General features: G+C 37.4%; 1 protein-coding gene across 1 annotated transcript; it reads right to left on the bottom strand.

The window, feature by feature from the left end:
* Positions 1-3,499: 3,499 nt before the first annotated feature.
* LOC118609929 (dynactin-associated protein-like) lies at positions 3,500-13,120 on the bottom strand. The gene is made up of 3 exons (XM_036229028.1): positions 13,064-13,120; positions 9,056-9,187; positions 3,500-3,958 (listed from the first exon to the last, which is right to left on the bottom strand). Exons 1-3 carry the CDS (start codon positions 13,118-13,120, stop codon positions 3,500-3,502), a joined length of 648 nt encoding a protein of 215 aa, XP_036084921.1.
* Positions 13,121-14,595: the final 1,475 nt, after the last annotated feature.

The following is a 14,595-nucleotide window of genomic DNA, read 5'->3' as shown; positions in this document are numbered from 1 at the left end:
GGACTTTTCTCTGGAGTCTGTACATCTGGCCCCTACTAGATGCCTTCTCTTGCGTATCCCAAAGACACCTCAACATGCACTGCGTGGTTCTTAACTGGACTGGGTATCATGAACTCTGTAACCCTAATATGCATGGTCATGTATTCTTCTCGAAGAACACTCACTTGTTGCGAGGGAGGGTTACAGAAGACAGGTGGTTTGACTAACCCGAATTATGGCTTTCTAGGAGGACAATGGAAGAAAAGGATCCAGCTATGCTTAGAGTGAGGATGCTGGTCTAGAAATAGATAGGCAGGGAAGTGATAATGCCTGAAGGAGGAGGAGTTTTTGGGGAACACAAGGGCATTCATGGTCTTAAGGAAGTCCGGGAACAGGTATAATGGCAATCAGAAAATAGAACATACAGAAAAGGAGGCATCTATGATCAGAATATAAAATTGAAGTTTAAACTTTAGGTGGGGGAGTTGTTTTTGCACATGACAGGGTCTAGGGTGGGCCTATAGATTATTGGAGGCTGACCAACCACTAACTACCCAAAGTTATGGGCACTGCTGTTAAAGCAGTCAAAGAATTATGAGACAGCAGGAATTGAGTAGAAAAAAGGACTGAACAGGTCTCAAATGAGAGTGACCAGGAGCTGAATAATGATGCCACAAGGGAGGGTAGAAGGTAGAATAGCCAAATAGCAAGAGCCTCGAATAGTATGTGTCTTAGCGAGAAAAGTTAAGTACTGGTTTGCCAGCAATGATGGAAAACTAGAATGTTCCCCTTCCCCCTCGCTCCCCACTGCCACTCCCAATCTTTCCAAAACATGCTGCAAATGATGCCGAGTAATGAATAATAGTCACTTAAGAAGACAAAGGGAAGCACTATCCTATGGGAAAAGACAGCATTCATTAAGGCAAAAAGATGGTGGAATTACTGTTGAAAGAGACTGGAAAGGCAGGAGAGTTTTTTTATTTTGTAACAGGGATTCCACAGGGCTCAGCGGGAGAGTTTAGGAAAAAGGAAAGAAAATGAAGAGTGAACGAGGAAAGAGGAAGTAGAGAGCAAGACGGGCATGAAAGTCAGGTCAAGGGTCGGTGGTGAGAAGGGTCTACTTCCCCTTCAGTGATAGGCCAGGCAGAATTTGGAGACCTCATTGTTCCAAGAGGCACTTTGGTTAAAGTGGTTTTAGCACAACACAAGCCAAGGCCTGATGTCTCAGAGTTCCAAATCATGAGACACTGACAGAACGAGTCAAGGGTATAATTCAACACTTTCAGCAAACATTTCTTAACCATGTACTATGAACTTGGCACTACACTTAAGCACTGGGGATTAAACATTTGTACAGCTCAGGTTTAGAACTGTAGGAAATATTAGCTTGTAGTCCCAACATGCTCGCTGAACACAATTGCTGATCTCCCTAAATTTGGTTTTATTCCCAATCTTTAGAAGTTACTCAATTTGCCCAGAGGTGGAATCTCTGAGAAAAAAAAAAAATTAAAGGATCTCATTAAAAAAATAAAAACAAAACCCTTAGACTCTCCCAACCTGCCTGCTTTACAGATTCTCCCTGCCCTGTTGGAAGTTTAGTTCTCATAAACAGGCTGTTGAAAGTGTACAGAGATAGAAGCAAAGGTATGGAGAGCCCACTGATAAAAGATTGAGCGAACTGCATTTCTCACATCATCTTATTTCAACTCTTGAAGAATGAAACTACTTCTACCTCAAGTCCAGGATTTTTCCTAAGTGGTTTATGTGGGGACTGCGAGTTCAAACCCACTCTGCTACTTACATAAAGAAAAATCCAGAAAAAACAGTAGTCTTTTAGAGTGCATATTGCATGTAACACTATTTGTAAGAAACTGGTAATAAACCCATTGTTTCTTGGTAAGTTTTCAGTTTAGGCTATGAAAACTGTGTTTAATTTGAGACAATAGTCTAAGAACTGAGCTAAGTCCTGAAGAGCCATCTAGAAATTGTTCTCCAAAATCATGTATTCTAGCTCCTACCTGGCTATGTTTATACTGTGGCCACCCCCTCTCTAACTGACTTTGTTTCAAGACCACACCTGGTGGATCTGTGATCTTCACTTTTAGATTCGGTTTTACTGGATGCTGCTGTTAACTCTTTTTTCTTCATCTGCTTTGGTACAATTTTCTGGTTTTCTCATTTAGGTTAGTATTTTTGGCAACAGTCTTAGATATTCTTGGAATATCCTTCTTCTATTTCCCCTTCAGATTTGGATTGACTTCTACCCCACTTAATCTTGGCCCATTTCTATTTATTAATTTAAGATGACGTAAATTAAGATGACTTCTCAGCCATTTGACAAAGAAGAGGCAGAACGATCTGGTGGCTCATCACTGAATAAGAGTGATGCTCCTTCTGTTTGCATAAGACAGGAGCCCCCTGTTGTGTATCTTCTACTTCCTCCTCCCCTTCGCATGGCTTTCAGAGTGATAAGATGATAAACCAAGATGACCATTTCCAAATAGTTTAGACAAAAACTTCCAAATAATGTTCATTAAACATGAATGAGAACAAAAACAAATGCTGGGAACAAAAATAAATAGAAGCATTGCACACAGAATATTCTGTAGTTGTGGATGTATTTTGGAATGACGGTGGTACTGCAGCACATGAGAGATTACAAATTTTAAAATAGAGATTCAAATGTACTTACAGTACTATTAATGCAAGTAGAATATGATTGTTTAAAAGGTAATTGTAGTCTAATGAGAAATTGAAAAAACATAACTTAAAGGAAACACTTATTATTATTGATTCTAAAGTTTTCTCTCCATAATTTTTAAAAAAATCTTCCTCATATGAAATTTCTGTTTGCTTGCATGTAATTTGTGTACAGAGGAATACAATATTCTTAACTGAAACCAATAGATATTAAAATCGAAATGGCTAATTTTATTATAAGGTTTATATAAAAATTTTAAAGATTTTCTAAAAGAACAAATTGGGTTACTTTTTCTATATGAAATTGTATTATTTGAAACTATAGAACCAAGAGCAGATTCTTGATAGCTCGAATATTCTGTTCTTTAAGAGTTTTAATACTTTTAGACGTCTTCAGCGTTGATTCAGTGAAAATCAAAATAATTATTCAATTATTCATTGTCTAAGTTATTGTTATTCAGGTGGTATTATAGAAGCTGCAGATAATAGCAATAGACATAGACTCAGCTGCTACAGTTGGGGGAAGAATTAGTTGGGGAGAATGATTGTAGGTGAATTTGTTGTGATAATAACTAAAGGTTAACTTGCCATAGAAGAGAACATTTTGATGATTGATGGTAGTTCTATTACCTAAAGTGATAATGGTGCAGATTATAGATTATTGAAGGAGACTGGTGACCATTGTTATTGTAGCTAAGCAGAAGTTACAGTCATTGTAGGTTGAGTGGCAGGTGGCAGTGGTTGCAGATTCAGTTGAAGTGAATGTAGTTGTGCATTCAGTCAAAGAGATGGTGGGAGTGGTAATTGCTTTGGTTGTCAGCTAATGAAAAGATGTATTAGAATTTACTGTTGAAACTGAAGAAGTTATAGAATCTGTTGAAGTGGGGGCAGCCATGGTTTGACTTGAAGTGGGAGTGGAGGCTGCTCCAGCTGTAAGTTCAGGTGAAGGTGTGGAGGCTGTTCTTGGAGGGGTGATGGTGGCTGTTGTGGCTGGAGGGCCAGTGGATGCCGCAATGGCCGTAGATGCTGCTGAAGTGGCTGTAACTACATTTGATGTGATGGTCACTGTAGGTGGAGAAGTAGTCGTGGTTTCATGAACGGTAACTACAGGCTCCCTATCATTTGAGAGAAGCTTGACAACAATGAAAGAGTCATTGTTTCCTCTATTATTCACCAGGCATATTATGAGGACTCCAAATGCTGCTGTGATCACACAGGCCAAGAGACAAGCCAAAAAGACATTCCATAGAGACCAGTTATAGTAGCCATTTCCTTTCACCTGAGAGTGTCAATGAAAACATCAGTAATGAAAAACAAATTGCTCGCGACTTATCTCTTTTGTGTTGTTTATAACTTAGTGTGTTAACATCATCTGAATCCCTATATGTCTCTGAAGGTACTTAGGCTTAACGTCCCGGTTTTAGGTGGAAGTAATTGCATGCTTTCTCTAACTTTAGAAGAAGTTAAAATCTGCCAATATCTCATCTTCTTTTATTCTATTTTCCAATGATGGATAATGGTTTCTTCATCTCTTCATGTAAACAGAACAGCATTTTAATGGTAAATTCTGTTAAACACCTGATCCTCCACCAGACGTTGTCATTACTAACCCAACTGATCCAATTCCACAATCACTTCCCCCAAGAATCCTGTGCTCTAACCACCTTCTCCTCTCCTTCCATCTTGTTTGTTCAAGTATCCCCGCAACTACCTTTCTTTAGTTTTGTTAAAATCTTCAACTCAGCCGCCCTTGCGTCACTTACATTCCTTCTTATCCACCTTTTTGTTCTATGGCTCATTATTTTAGTAATTCTTCCTAATCCCCCAAAATCTCTTGTAGTTTCCTCTTCTCATTTCCTCCAGCTGGCAAGTATATGATGACCTCCTTTCTCTGGACCTGCCCTTGAGCAGCCACACTTTGGGGGAAGGTCAAGCACCTGGGTTGATGAGGGTCAGTGTAAATGTATGATCACTACCCTTGAATGGATTTTCTGTACTGCTCTACTATCCTCTTATATTCCTCTGAATATAGACAGATATAGATAGATATAGATAGATATAGATATAAATATAGATATAGAGATAGAGATAGATGATATATAGATATAGATATAGATGATATAGATATAGATGATATATAGATATAGATATCTTCTCTCTCCTGTAACCTCCTGTAACCTGTAACCTCCACCCAACCAAAAAAACCCTCACACACAGATTGTCCCTCCTCATTCCTATCAGATGCCTTCACCTCCTTCCCAATGAAACAATTTCATTAGGAAGCTTGAAACCATCTAATGGAAACTCTTTCAAGCCCCCACTAGGTACCAAACCTGCAAACCTCTGTCTTTCTGGGCAATATTTTTCTTTTGATTACTCTTCTCTTAGACCGAATACTTAACTACTTTCTTTTTAAATGGCTTCTTCTTTTTAACATTTAAACACACCTGAATCTCTCTTCATCTTAAACAACAACAATAAAAAAAATCTCCTTTGATAGGGCATCTCCCTCCTATACTTATCTTTCTCTGGAAAATGAAATTTTCTGATAATTTTCTAAATGTAACATCTCTGTTTACACACTCTTCAGTCTAACTCAGTCTGGCTTGGCTTCTGCTTCCATCATGCCATGAAACATCTCTTGATAAAGTCATCAAAGACATTCATTAAAATATAAGTGATAAATTTTAGCCCATGTCTTATTTAATCCCTTGGTAGCATCTGCCACTGGAGACCATTCTTCCTCCTCTTTTGAAAAATCTCATCTCCTTACTTCTGTGATATTCCATTCTCAGTGATTTCCTCCTAACTTCTCAGAATCCTCTCAATTTCTTTTAAAGGCTCACTATCCACTTTTAGGGTGTATTGTTGACATTCTCAGACTCTTGTCTCTTTTCACTGTAGGTCTAGGATCAGCAAACTTTTTCTATAAGGGACCAAAGAGTAAATATTTTCAACTTTGTGAGCTATATAGCTTTTGTCCTAACTATTCCAATTTGCCACTATCATGTTGAAAGCAGCCATAGACAGTAAGTGAACAAATGTACATGACTGTATTCCAATGAAACTATTTGCAAAATAAGTGGTGAACAAGATTTCATCACCATGCTTTTCCTCTAATCTTTTTCATTTATAGCTATTTTTATTACCATCCATATCAGAGTGACTTTCAAGTTTATTTCCAGTCCAGTTCTTCCTTCTAACCTTCAAATCCTTACACGATACCACATCTTGGATCTCAAAGATGCCTCAAACTCACTGTATTCAAACCCAAAGTCATGAGCTTCCCAGTGAACCCTGGCCAGCTCACACATTTTATTGAATAGTATTACCATCCATTCCATTCAGTTCCAAAAGCTGAAACAAAGGAATCATCCTTGAAATCTCCCAACTCATTACCAAGCCCTGTTAACTTTATCTGCTAAATATATCCTAATATTGTTGATTTCTATGTCAGTTGATACCACGCCAGGCCATACTTCTTTTATCCCTGTCTTGTACAAGTGCAATAGACTTGGGCTGCACTGACCTCCACTATGTTTCTTCAGTGTGTCATGCTTACTTCTACAGCAAGATCTTGGGACAAATGGTTCTGTTGGTTGGGAATGCCTTTGCCACCATTAATTCTCACCCAGAAGAAAACATGACTCGTCCTCAACACGGCATAGTCTCTTCAGGCACCTGGTTTCACACCAGGACCTCAGTATTGGTCAGTGATTATGTTATCAGGAGAGGAATGAGACACTATGAGGTTTTCCCACAATTGTTCTTAGCGAATTCCCAATTTTTAAGGTAGTATATCAAGCCTGGTGATGAATTGACTCCTGATAATAGCCCTTTATATTTCATCATTCATCATGTGGGTAGCTGCCTAGGACCTCGTATGACCAGAGGGACCCAGAGAATCCACCTGAGTGCATTTGCTCCTTCCTGGATTTATTACCTGAAAATGCATAATGAATGGAGCTCCCTAGAAGCTTTCCACTGCTTATTTTCTCACTAATCCTTACCATAGATCAGTTTATTTACTACCATGGCTTAAATATATATATATATAATGTGGAATTAGAAACTCTGTGTTAGAATCTACGTCTGCCTAAGTAAATTACTTAACTTCTCTGAGTCCCTATTGTATTGTTTATGAGCTGGTGATAAAATGGTTTCTGACTAATAGGATTACCTTAAGAAAAAACAAAACTGAATTGCTTTGTTATTTCTAAAGTGGTTTTTTTTTTTTTGCAAGTATTTATTGCTAATATTCTTAGACAGCAAAGCAAAATGGAAGAGTGGAGTGTTTTTAATTGAAAAAATGTCTTGAAATTTCAGGGCTATGAAATGAAACAATTTCTTACCTTCTCTGAGCCTCAAACCTCCTTATCTTGAAATACAGGGTTAAAAATATCTATTCTCAATAACAAATTGTTATTGAGAATACTAAAAACAATATACATAAAGTCACTGTTCTCAAAAATATTTTTATTTTGGATGCAGTATAGTGTGGGAATCAAAACCAAGAGCTTTGGAATCCATCAGACCTGGAGTGGAATTGTAGCTCTGTCACTTTATTAGTCATGTAGCATTTGGCAAATTTATCTTTCTAAGCCTCAGTCCCCTCATAAGACTAAAGATACCTACCTAATAAGAATGATGATAACATAATGTTTGTATCACACCTGGCACAATGTTGGGTATGTAAATTTTCAATTTTCCAACATTATTGATTATTTTATCGTCACCTGCATAAGATCAAGACTCTCAAGGAATGGAATACAACACTCATACCTTATAGACAGACTAGAGTAGATCTTAAATATTACAAAATGTGGGCCGTGGTATTTGTTGGAAGGCCAGGGTTTCATGCAAAGTGGGGCAGCACCAAGGTAGCAGGAATAGGATGAAGGCATGGATCACCAAGGCCAAGAAAATGAGGGCCACTAAGTTCAAGTTAGCCCTATAGAACATACCTTCTTTACCTTGACCGGAGACACGATAAAGGAGTCTCAAGAAAAGAAAGTGGCAAAAGGCTTATGCACATCTGGGAGGAGTCCACAACACTGCCTTTAAAAGAAATTATAAAGGAGCAGCTTAATAAAATACAGTGCATGTGATCATATAATAGGACATCTAGGTTTTCCTGTTTTGGTCACCACAGGCAAAAAAACTATGTGAGTTCTGGCAAATTTCTTAGATTTCCTAGACCATATGTGTCCTAACTATTAAATGATGGAATGGGACTAGATCAGTCATTCTCATCACTGGCTGCACATTAGACTCACCTGAAGCTTTTAAAAAATATTGACTCATGGAGCCCACCCTCAGAGTTTCTGATTTTATTGGTCTGGGGTGGGGCTCAGACATTGGTACTTCGCAAACAATCTCTAGGTGACTCTAATTGCAGCTTGGGGTAAGAACTACCAGATTAGATGTTATCTAACACTTCTATCAGATTTATGACTGATATAAATTACTTTGCTTCTTCAAACAAGAAGAAACATTTTCTAACTCCACCCTGTGGAACTCATTCATTCTTTCACATTGCCTCAGCAACAGTATAAACAGTTTATGTTTTTTAACCTAGAATCAAGAAACAAGATCCAGACTCTTTCTACTGAACCTCTACATCAAGATTAAGCAATAGAGGGCAGGAATTCCAGAGTCAGGGGAACCCAACCAAACTTCTAAGCACAATAAGTAATTTATAGTCAAGGTCAAGTTTCTATTCTAAGGCTGGAGATGTAGAGAACAGTCCTGAGGGAAAGTTAATTTAGCCTATGGATAGGATCTATAACCAAGAAGAGCTGGGTCTGGTCTCCAAAGCTAGTGGAGAAAATCTGGAGAACAGAACCAGGTTTCTACATCAAGGTCATATGCATCAGAGGTCAGAACCAAGAGAGCTAAAGAAAGTGCACAGACAGGCTCACAGGCTGAAAAAGTGTAAGAAAATATAGTGATCACCAATAAAGCGAGACCCTCAAAGCTTTAAATGTGACCCAGTCTCCCACTGGGGTGTAATGAAAACCTACATTGCCAACATATTTGCTCCCTTGTCCCTCTCCAACTTTGCATTTGAACTTTACATTTATTCCTTTTATTTTCATATATGTTCTCTCTGTGTGTGAATATTTGAGCCCCAACGAGAATATGAGCTCTTCGAAAGCAGAGACTAGTAAATATTCTTCTCCTTGTGTATTGCTTCACAGTGACTTATAATTATACGGAGAGTACAGCACGTACTTGATATAAATATAGGTGAATGAATTAAATGCTGAAATACATTTCCTGGGGGGAAAAAAATGAATAAATATCTCCCTATACAGAGCACATGCCAACCTGGGGAGAAGCGGTATAGCAACATTACCTATGTATGTGGGTGTGCTGAGTGTGCGAGAACGCCTCGGCTCACACAGACCCCAATTAAGTTGGACGAGACATCATCGATTATGTCATTGGAAGATAGATGCCAGCATGCAGGGCTGTGAGCCTCTTGGTCATTTGAACACGTGATAGGCTATAGAGATAAGACATAAGTGAATAGGGAGCCATGGTGTTGAATTTCTAAAGTTAAAATTTCTATGAAAAAAAAACAAGAGTGTGATTTTTAAAGGGCGTAAAGAAAGACATTTATCTATAAAGATAGATGTACTTTTGTGTTCACTGCAGCATTCTTCACAGTGACCAAAACATGGAAACAACCAGTGTCTTCGATACATAATTGGATAATTGGATAAAGAAGATGTGGTACATATATACAATGCAATATTATTATTCAGCCATAAGAAAAGATGAAATACTTCCATTTGGGACACATGAATATACCTTGAGATTATCATGCTAAGTGAAATAAGTCAGACAGAAAACATTGAGAACCATATGATTTCACTTACGAGTGGGATATAAACTGAAAGCAGTAAACAAACAAGATAAACAAATAAAAACTCATAAACACAGACAACAGTTAAGTGGTTACCAGAGGAAGAGAAGGGTGAGGGTAAATAGAAAAGAGTAAATGGGGTCAGATACATGGTAACAGAAGATTTGACTGTGTGGTGAACACACAATGCAATATACAGATGATGTATTATTGAATTGTACATTTGAAACCTTTATGATTTTAATAACCAATGTCATCCCAATAAATTAATTTAAAAAGAAAAGACTTTAAAAGAATAAATATTCTCTTATCTTCTGAAGACAAAAAAAAATCTAGATGGATTATTATAAATCAATTTATTATAAATCAATTTTAACTAATTTTATGTTACTGATACTCCAAATCAGGAATACTTGTCATCTCATCTTCTCCATCATGCATGTATGAAACACCCCTCATGTTGCAAGCTGCTGTAGGTGGGGCGTATATGTATATTAGGAAGCCTCTATTCATATAAGGAACAGAATGTTAGAGCTGAAAAAGCCCTTGCAGCTTATCAGGTGAAACCTGTTCAGGTCATTTTGGAAATGAGGATATTGAAAGAAAAAGAGTTACAGTTATTATTATTATCATAATTATTAAAATTATTGATATTATTGTTCCATAATGATACAATAGCAAGCCCTGGAGTCCAGATCTTCCAGTGTTAAAGTCAGAGTACTTTCCATTCCTCTATATATGGTATAGTGTTATATTAAACTATGGTAATATACTAAAATAATGCATGCTATACCACACTACACTAATGAAAAATTCTCATACAAAGAGACTTTGCATCTCCATATCATGCTCTATGCAATGGAACTTGCAAGCCATGACAAGGACACAGAAGACAAATCATTTGTCTAGTTCGTGATACATCTTTGCTGCGTTCCTCTTGGACATACAGTAGGATAAAAGCTGTTAACAACAACAGCAAAGGTCTCTACTCTTAGAATTTATATGCAAATAGAACAGGGAGGCAAAACAGATTTGTATATAATTAACAAATAACACAATAATTGCAAAATATTGTTGAGAAAAAAGGGCTGATAAGGGTTGAACATGGGTGAAACCAGTGCAAAAGATTTGAGAGAAGAGGTATGTGAAAAGAGGGGAAAGAACAAGATAAAGTGAAAATGAGAGAGAAATACGTTCAGGAATTTATGGATCTTGGTCAAAAGCTTTGTTACATCTCAAAAATAATGTAGCATCATCTGGGGCTCTTCACCTCATGGGCTGACAATGCTTACGTTTTGGCTGTGAGTTAAGGACTTCTTTGCCACTCCTTGTTCATCTTCTAAAGGAGGACACTAAAATTCCCACTTATAAATTTTCTGTGAGGATTTATGACTAAATAATTGCAAAAGAACTAGAGCAGTGTCTGCATAGAGTGTGCACTCAATAAGTATCAGTATTGTTATTGTTATTGTTAGCATTAGTAGTCATGTTTTTATTCCTGCCGCTATGACTACTAGTTGTCCTTGATCATGTTCATTTAATAACCCATTACTAAATAGCTATAAAAATCACTGTTCCATCAACCAGTGAGTTTTATAAAACTGTCAGACTAAAATTGTATGTGGTCATTGGACCATTAGCGACTATCATTAACAATACAAAAAAAAATGATTGTTATTAAATATAGATAAGATAGAATCCTCTTGCCAGTAATGAGTTTGTGAAATTAGATTTTTCTGTAAGTGTTATTTAAAAGAAATGGAGAAAAAGCCCTATGTTGTATTGAATTAGATTAAATGAAGTCCATTTCATTTGAGCAAAGTTGGACTTACCTTTAATAACCTTGCGTACTTTCCTAAGTGCTCATTCCATTGCTTTAGTTATTACCCAGTCTACCTGCGGCTGGTAATATTTTAATGCACTTTGTAAGCAAAGTAAAATTCACTCACCAGGCCTGTTTCCCAGAATATTTTAGTCATTTTAGAATCCCAACCCTTTTAAAGAATGAAGATGATGGGTAGCATCTACACTAAGGTGGAGAACCTATGATCTAGGCTCAGCTTCTGGGTAATATTTCAGCCCAAGTAATAATATTTACTGTCTTGGGTTGCTCTGGCTCTTACCATAGGTAGAGTCTTTATACAAAATTGGAATCATTGGAGAGCTGTGAATAATGTTTAATCCAATGTTCAGTCTTAGCTAATAAGAGCCATAGGCAACTGAAGTGTATTTATTTGCTGGAATTACCAAAATAGTTCTGTAAGTTTTCCCCTAACTTTATAAAGATTAACTTAAGATATCATATACCCCAATGGGAAAACAAAACACCAACATATATTTTCTTTTTGTTTATAATTTTTCAAATAATTCTTAAATTTCACTTAATTTTGGTCATAAGAGAAAAATATTTTTATAACTGTGCCCTAAATTATCCATAATAAAGTAAAATATTCAGTCAGCTCTCCAGATACATGCTGTAAAAGTAACTTTAGACAGTATGTGTGGACATCTTCAAATTTGCTGTTATCTAGAGAAACTATAAAGATGACGAATACTTGGCTAAAGGGATGTTTTTCTTGCCATCTTCATGTTTTGGCATCCTGAAGATGCCATTTTAGAGTCTTGAACTCAGAAGTGACAAAAAGAACATCCTGAAAAGAGTCCTTTGTTCAATCACTCAAAAAGAGAAACTTCTCTTTTGGTGAACCAAGAATCGTCTGTGGGGTCCTTTTATTCAACACTCACTGAGCAACAGAATTTTCTTCTTTGGCTTATCTTAAAGGTGATTAATATAGGCTGATTGCCAAAGCTCCAACTTGCAAAAGCAAAGTAGTTCATTTGTTCTTCAGGAGATAAATTTTTACTTACTCTTTTAATTTTTAGAACATGCCCACCCTTTGTTCTGATATCAAAGATTATTATTTGAGACATAACCAGATGCATAGAGTACTTATCACTATGTAGTTAAGGCTTGATTCTTGGTGGAAAACATTTTAAAATAGACAAAAAGATAATATTTTTATACAAAGTAGTGATTTTCAGAGGATTTCTTTCTTTGGCCTAAAGACAATATCCAGGGAGCCTAAAGACAATATCCAGGATTAATGTCAGGATTTCTAGCAGGTCTAGAAATCTGAGTTCTGACAGGTTTAGAAATTATACATAAAATCTAAGAAACAAATTGTAAAAATATAACTTCGAAACTAAACCAAAGTTGGTGAATGAAGACAGTAAACGTAAAAAGTCAAATAGATTTAATTTGTATATCATTTAGTCATAGAACTATTTCTAATGCTTTGTCAGTAAGTATATAAAATAATGTCTTAAGTATAATATAGTAGACTCTAGCATGAAAAATTGAAGTAAAAAAAATACATGACTACTTTTCCTTTTAGATGAGAATGCAAAATTATGACATTGACTACAGAGTAGTAAAGAAATGAAGTTGCTTTTACATACTGACAATAAGACTGTCATACAGGTAAAATATTAAAGCAGGGCAACGATACTCACTGGCTGGCTTTCAGAGTGTTCAACATTCACTCCATACTTTCCATGCTTTGTGTCCATTTCTGAGCTTGCAATACCACAAGCTTAACTCTAAGAATAGTTTTCAGTTCATGCCATTTCCTTTTATATCTGCAACTCTGAAAAAATATTTAAAATGACTTTTGGAAAAGCAACTGTGATACGTCAGTGCAGGTGTGGATTAAATGAAATAATAAATAATTACTCACTAAGCTGGGATACACCTTAGAAGGAAGTGAGGTTTTAATTAGAAAGACGCAAGAAAACCCCTACTGTCTTCGAGTGGCACTGCCCTCGAAAACCCTCCTGACAGAAAGGAACTCTGAAAATCTTACATAATTCTCCCTTTTTATTCCTTCGGCAAGGCAAGGATGGTATTGCCACCTGGAATCAGATCTGCCCACAAGGACAAAGACTACTGGAAATCAGGCTCCAAATAGCAACAAGGACCGGACGACTCCCAGGGTGGAGACAGGGCTCATCATCCATGCTGACTCTGAACCTTCCATCCAAGCGTCAGACAAATGGTCAGATGAGAGCATCTTAGAGGGCCACCGAGCAAGAATCAGCAATCAGTCGTGCAGACCCTATATCTCTCTTTGAGGCAAGCAGAGCCCTAAATCTGGGAGCTGAGGTTCACTGAAGAGACTACAATCCAAAGGGATGGGCGCAAAAAGAGTAAGGGCTCCAGGCCTCATTAAGGAATGGCAGCAAATAGACTGGTTACCAGAATGGGAACTCAGAATGGAAATTTAAGAAACTTGCAGGTCTACAAGGGCAGGGCAAAGAGAGAAATAGGAGGTCGTAAGGTCCAGAACCACAACTGGTTTGTCAGAAATAAGGCCCTATGGAGGATTGGGATCAATCTTAAGCCTAGGGTCGAATAAGATACAAGTACCCAGTAGTGGAGCAATGTAGGCCTGCTCGGGCGTACAGTAGACAGTGCAGGACCTAGCAGCCCCGGAGACCAAAGGTTGGGCTTCTCTTATTTCATCAAGTTCACTTGCGGTGGAGGGTGGAGTATAAAAGATGGGGGATATATGGGGTTGAAGCTGCTCATAAAACTTTTATTTAAGTCAAGTTTAAATCTGGGACAATGATGGCACCTGAAGCAGGACGAAAGGAGGTTACAGTGAATTCAGTTTTGAGGAGCAAACGGGGAGAGGACAGCTAGGCTGGGTAATGAGGTGAAACTGAGCATAAACCCACTGGAAGTGATATCCGAAATATCAGGAAAGCCGAGTGCTCTTTGAGGGGTGAAGCTGATCATAGTTTGCAAGAGGCAAGTTTTGATCCGGATCTTAAGTTCCTCAAGCACCAGGATGCATAGAAGGAAAAGGAAGGAGAAATCGTAGAAGACAGCAGTTAAAACAAACGGAGAAGCAGAAAGAGGCAAGGCGTTAGAGGGAAATGATAAAGAGTGATCTGGATGTAGCGAGAGGCTATTGAAAAATAGAGATATTAAATGAGATAGACAAAGGGGAAAGTTAAATGTCAGGATGTGAACTTTAAAATGA

This window comes from Rousettus aegyptiacus, unplaced genomic scaffold, assembly GCF_014176215.1.
Source record: "Rousettus aegyptiacus isolate mRouAeg1 unplaced genomic scaffold, mRouAeg1.p scaffold_m13_p_12, whole genome shotgun sequence".
Taxonomy (NCBI): Eukaryota; Metazoa; Chordata; class Mammalia; order Chiroptera; family Pteropodidae; genus Rousettus; species Rousettus aegyptiacus.
Note: the sequence above shows the minus strand (reverse complement) of the source record. Positions and strands in the feature narration are given on the sequence as shown.

Coding starts and splice junctions, on each gene's coding strand:
- LOC118609929 (XM_036229028.1), bottom strand. CDS start 13,120: ATGGACACAAAGCATGGAAAGTATGGAGTGAATGTTGAACACTCTGAA. Junction 9,188..13,063: donor AACACTCTGAAAGCCAGCCA/GTGAGTATCGTT, acceptor TTATCTCTATAG/CCTATCACGTGTTCAAATGA. Junction 3,959..9,055: donor GAGGCGTTCTCGCACACTCA/GCACACCCACAT, acceptor TGACACTCTCAG/GTGAAAGGAAATGGCTACTA.